Below are 6,192 nucleotides of genomic sequence, written 5' to 3'. Positions count from 1 at the left end.
TGTTACTTGCAATGTAATGCTCTGGACTAGTGGCAGGTCATGCAATGATACTAAAAAGTTAACAAAGTGAACATGCACATAATGATAAGTTGCATGCTAATGTGGAAAAACCCTTCCTTCCTTCCTTCCTTCCTTCCTTCCTTCCTTCCTTCCTTCCTTCCTTCCTTCCTTCCTTCCTTCCTTCCTTCCTTCCTTCCTTCCTTTGTTTCTTTGTTTGTTTGTTTCTTTCTTTCTTTCTTTTTTTCTTTCTTTCTTTCTTTCTTTCTTTTCTTTCTTTCTTTCTTTCTTTCTGTCTTTATTTCTTCCTTCCTTTCTTCCTTTGTTTCTTTGTTTCTTTCTTTGTTTCTTTCTTTCTTTCTTTGCATCGTTACTCGCAATGTGATGTGCAGGACTGGTGGTAGGTTATGCGATGCTACTAAAGAATTAACAAAATAAACATGCACATACTGATGTGCATAATTATCCGTCCTTCCACTGCTGCACTGGTTCTTTATTGCCGTTTTTCTTTCAGTTAGAGTCTTCTCATTCTGAAGAAAAACAGCGCAAACTTCCAAAAGGACACAGAAAGGGAAGACGAGACACTGGCTCTGTATTTCTGTGTGCTATGTGAAGTTTCCGCTGTTTTGCTTCACGATGAACAACCAACTAGCTCGGTACGTGCTATTTTTTTTTTATTACTCCTTTTCCTCTGCCAGCACCATGGTTTTTATGCTTTCTTCGGAACATCACATTTTCTATAAAGGGCGCTGCACTGTGCTGTCAAATTTTCCTCCAAATTGCGCTTTTTCTTTTCAATTAGACTCTGCCTCTTGTTCTCCCGTTCTGTTTGTTTTGTTTGCTTTTCCAACTGCTGTCCCGGTAGCACGCGAGGCGTTCTGGGAGGCAACTGAAATCGCGCCAAGGCCAGCAGTGGCCGGCGTCGATCGTTTAGAGGGCGCGCCGTCTATAGACCGAGCGTTCGTCATCGCGCCAGTAGCGTCCGCACGAATACCCTCCTCCTTCTTTATCACCGCTCGCCCTCTCCTATCTCTTTCCGTCATCGCTCTGCGACCCTCGCACCGGCTGCCTTGGTCGCCTTGGTAGATGGAGAGGCGTTGGCTTTTTGAAGATTCTCTCGCAGCTATGACGCAAGTAGATGGGTAATCCGGACCATAACGGAGCGAAGCGGAGGACGCGTTGTACAAAAATAGAGTTGAGGGTTTTGGGAAGGCTAGAAGGTTAGATGAGGGAGGAGGTGGAGCCCCTATTATTGTGAAAGAAAACACATACAACAAAACCAAACTGAAGAGAGGGAGAGAGAGCGAGTCAGTGTGTGTAAGGGAGACTGTGTCCCTCCGCTTTTAGATGGCGAGTAAAAGTTTTCAGGGAAGAGGGAATTGGCTTAAAACGCACGCGCATTTGACAAGAGTATTCAGTGGGCGCTTTTTGGCGAGTGGAGGCGGCGGCCCGTTTTTCTAGTGAGGAGTGAATGTCGAGACAGACGCTGGCGGGGGCCAGGTGAGCCTGAAGACGCAAGAAGCTAAGAAGCCACAAAGGAAGAAAGACGGAACGCAGGAAGTTATATTCAAGAACGTGCCGCTTCGCACAACCTGTGTCCCTGCGGAGATTCCCTGGCCTCGAGCTTTCGGAATTTGAAACAGTTTGTGAGCGGTGAGCGCCGCGCTTGTGCAGTGGCGTATTCACCTTGCTCGTAGCGAGGACGAGACCTCAATCGTTGCCAGACTGCTGAAGAGTACGCGAACACGTGCTACCGCTCTTCCCCCATCACTAGTGTGCTCTCTTCTTCGCAAACGCTCCCGGAGAACCGCAGTTTCGAAGCGGTGCGAATTTCATCCCGCACCATCCGAAAGCCGCCGGATTTGCCGTTAGTTTCGCAGGCTACGGACAAACGTCAGAAAGATCTTTAAGATACTCAAGAAGTCTAGCCGCACGGCGGCATCGGAGCAGAGTGTGTGTACTACGTCGAGAGCGCAAACACAGCCTGCTAAGATGGGCGTACCACGTCAGAGCTGCGGTTGTCGTTTCTCGGCCATCGTGATCGCTGCGATGCTGGCCTTGTGCGGACACATGGCACGGGCGGCCAACATCGACACGGATGTGCCAGCAGCTGAAGAGATCGGCCGCGCGGTCACAGCGGGAGCCGACATCGGCTCAGGTACGGAAGCTTGGGTCTCGACGACACCAAGCACAACGACGACCACGACGACCCGTGCGCCCAATATGATGGATCGTGCCCGGAAGCTGATCGCCGAAGCCATGCGGTCCGCGGAAGGCTCGCCGCTGATGCGTCGCCTCATGAGGACAGAGATATCGCCAGATTGCACCATTGGCATGCTGCGCTTCATGCGGGACGTAAGAAACCTGGAGCCATGGGCCGTGAGACGTGAGTACTTTACAGCATGGTATGCTTATTGCGGGTGGAGGGTGCGTGCGGGCAATGGGTGATCGGAGGTCCGTGCTAATCCGCCAAGGCGTGTCTAGAAACCTTCAGACTCAGATCTGTGGATGTCACTGGCACATGCATCTTTATGAAAGCACTCTAAAGCACATCAACCCGGCTGAACACTAATTATCTTGAGAGCAATTTCCAACGTGTTGCCATAACCAATGATAGGCAGTTTAGTAGAAGCTTGAAGGAGAAGCAGCGTGTTACCTGTGTTCGCGGCAGTCCGTATAGCTAGCGTCTCGAATATTCCATGTAAATGACTGGAAACGAGTATTAGGACACATATGAGCGCTAGGTAAGGCATCTTTGGCGCATTTTGTCGGTTAGTGAGCCGGCGGTGACGGTCATGTTAGAAGCATCGCAGCCACATGGCCCTTAGGATACAACGTAAAGCGCCCGGCGCAGAAGCAGCCTGTTCGAAGGAAGGGCGCTATGAATAATATGTGCATTTGAACGTAAGAGCTTGCATTTCGGAATTTGAACTTTTTGTAGCTGCTCTTGGGAGCACCCGCGGTGATCCGTAAAGAACGAAAGTATGGGTATAATTATTGCTAGGACTATAGAACGAGCGATGAAATATCCAAGTGCACAGGCATGGCTTCATTGCACAATTCCGTGCAGATCTAGGTGATGCGGCGAATGACCCGAGTTTTCATTTCTGAGGCTTTTCAAGGTGTGCAAGATTTCCTCGCATTCGGAGGTCAGCAGTGGGACACAGGCTGTTTTCACGGTTTACCGAAAGCGCAAGAAAAACACAGGCCGAACAAAGTACTTACAAGACACGCAATGACAGTTTACGTCTCTCTACGCGTTTGTGTTTGCCGGCAGCTTTTCCTTTTTATTTGAGCGCCTGCCTTTCTGTGCTGCTAATGTTGTCGGGCACTACGGATGGATGCAAGTAAATAATAAATAAATTATTAATCAGGCATAGTGAAAAATATAAACACAAGAGTGCCACAGGCCTTGATGTCTTGTTTCATTAACGTATCTAACTGCTGAGAGGATTTTAGTTGCTCGTTCAGAAAAAACACAAAACAAAAATTAACATGCAATGAAGATAAACAAATGTTAAGCATTTCAATCTGCGCAATACCCCAGGTCGAAATCGTCGGCTTGTTGCCCTGTCTGAGTGAGCTCTGTCCTCCCGAGTTCGCTAATTGTCATTCCGTTTCCTGTCTTGGATATGCGCTATTTCAATACCAAAGTTTGACCTACGACATAAGTTTAGGAAATTTATTGTGTCAGCGATTCACGAAACACCACGCTATGTTGAATTGACGTCCTACGTCCTTTCAAAGAAAGTGAAAGAATGTGAATTGAAAGATTGTGAACCGAAGTGCGTGCAATCTACAGAAGTCGAAAACGAAAACAGAAATACAGTCTCGAATGACGCCAACAAAGAAGATAATAGTCACCACGAAGAATAGTAGTTTTCACATGCTCTCGGGATTGTAAGAATGTGTACAGAAATTGGCGGCAACGCGTGATTCGGTTTTTTGAATGCTTGTCTGCATTCTTCCGCGATGCCGCAACGCTTGCCAAACGATCAGAATAGCCGCTAGACGCTACCGTAAAACGTGTAGCTGTGGAAAGAGAAAGTCAGGGTCTAGCTCCCACACTCGGTTAAAAGTGGCCATGCTCGCGAGATAAAGGCACGTGCATACCAGTACTCATGGCATACCGTTATACAATAATAATAATAATAATAATAATAATAATTGGTTTTGGGGGAAAGGAAATGGCGCAGTATCTGTCTCATATATCTTTGGACACCTGAACCGCGCCGTAAGGGAAGGGATAAAGGAGGGAGTGAAAGAAAGGAAGAATAGGTGCCGTAGTGGAGGGCTCCGGAATAATTTAGACCACCTGGGGATCTTTAACGTGCACTGACATCGCACAGCACACGGGTGCCTTAGCGTTTTTCCTCCATAAAAACGCAGCCGCCGCGGTCGGGTTCGAACCCGGGAACTCTGGATCAGTAGTCGAGCGCCCTAACCACTGAGCCACCGCGGCGGGGTCGTTATACAAATTGCGCGTCTGTTATTCATGACAAGTGTGTTTTCACCTTCACGCGGGGCTTACGAGGCAGAAAAGTAGTGAAAAATACCTTTGGTACAGGCGTTGGGCATTAAAGCATCCCCCACAGACCTTGCCGCTAGCTCCATCGTAACGTGTCGCTTAGCAATTCAGGTGCTTGTTATGCCGCATAGGTAACTCCAATGTAAGCTGTGAATGCGAGAGTATTTGTTTCTTCGGGAACTAGGTGCCATACGGCCGGTCGATTTATGTTGTATCCATTGTCTGCATTCAAATGCCGATTCGTGAAATAGCAGCATCCCTATTCCGTTGTGTTCTAAGTAAGCCTATATATAAAACTAAGCGGGATCTTCATTATACGAACCACACGGCTTAAAGTAGCGTTAGTCCTTCTGGCATTTCGTATTTCGGCATGTACCTGTCCTGACACAGGAGGGGGAATGGGGATGGTTGAAGGACATGTCACGCCTCCGCCAGCTTGTTGACAAACTGCCTCTTCTAGCTAGCTGCTCTGCGTAGTCTTAACCTGCTACATCTCTTCAGCCCACGAGCGCACCGGCAACTGCGTAGCACCGCAGAAGTCATTTCGCGCTTATGCGCTTATTGTCGCATACAGACGCTGGCCATTCATCTCGCCCAAGCTCCGCTGCTTGCCAAGTGGAACGACAGCAGCTTTTCAAATGCTTGGAACGGAAGGGGACCCCTCCCGTAGAAAGCGTACCACTTCGCGTGTTTTCACTGCCACTAAACGAGACGGATGCGGAGCTGTTTTTTTTTTCTCCCGCTTTCTTCGGGAAAACAGGGCCTGCATAAGCGAATGCTGGCGCGGAGTCGTCCACTTCGAAAAAATGGCTGCACATAGCGGCACTCGGGTGAAACGAATGCTGGCCTACACCTACTATGCATAAGCGACGCGCGTCAGCGCCAGCAAGGAAAAAAATACCTCAAGGCATTCGACTCGGCTGTGACTTTATTTTGGCTTTCTCGTAGTCCGGACTTTAACAGAGAAAGCACGCTTGCCACGTCATTAGAACAACTCGCATGTCGTGTTCTTTGCGTATCTGACATGGTCGGGCATTTCGACTAAGGCGCCACCGATTGAGCGTTACTCGCATCCAAATACGGTGTCCAGCAGCTATGGCGCCGGTGAGCCGTTTCGAGCGTCTCGAGTGGTCTCTGCAGTTTCTGCGAACGGAGCAAATACCGAGCTGAAAATTCAGCAGCGCTGTAGGCTTGACGGGCTAAAGGCAGCTGAAGCGTGCTGACAGTTGTTAACCGAACCAACGTTGCTCCTTACGCAGGCTTGCGCTACGCCAGAAGCGACGGCGGTCTTTAGCCGCTACGCCACCTCGAGCTAGCTCCTCGAGCGTGAACGCGTGATCGCATCGCATATGCGTCGACACGAGAACCGCGACTAGCGGGCGCCGTAGAAAGTGCTGCGAGATGTATCGCCAGATATCGAAATGAGCTGGCATTCGGTAAGATAACGTGCAGCAGATAACAAGAGGCCTTTACCTCACGGCTCGGCCAGCCCCGGTAGAAATGTTCGGAGCTCCACACGCCCTCGTTTTCGTACTCAAGGAAATCGAGATATCAATCGTTCAAGCTGTTCTTTCTTTTTTTCTCTCTCTCTTTCACGCGCATTTCTATGTTTACTTCCGTTCCTGCAGTTTTCTCCATGTCATATTGCTTCTGGCTAAGCCAGTGGT

General features: G+C 49.0%; 1 protein-coding gene across 1 annotated transcript in view; it reads left to right on the top strand.

The window, feature by feature from the left end:
* The first annotated feature begins 1,369 nt into the window (after window positions 1-1,369).
* The window catches only part of LOC144136464 (nose resistant to fluoxetine protein 6-like), a 31,208-nt gene continuing 26,385 nt past the window's right edge, over window positions 1,370-6,192 (top strand). Inside the window, exon 1 of the mRNA XM_077668807.1 lies at window positions 1,370-2,383. Coding sequence (XP_077524933.1) covers window positions 1,990-2,383 — 394 coding nt within the window. The 5' untranslated portion in view covers window positions 1,370-1,989. The remainder of the gene's footprint in view (window positions 2,384-6,192) is intronic.

Source organism: Amblyomma americanum, chromosome 6 (assembly GCF_052857255.1).
Source record: "Amblyomma americanum isolate KBUSLIRL-KWMA chromosome 6, ASM5285725v1, whole genome shotgun sequence".
Classification (NCBI taxonomy): domain Eukaryota; kingdom Metazoa; phylum Arthropoda; class Arachnida; order Ixodida; family Ixodidae; genus Amblyomma; species Amblyomma americanum.
The sequence above is the reverse complement of the archived record's forward strand: the minus strand, read 5'-3'. Positions and strand labels throughout refer to the sequence as shown.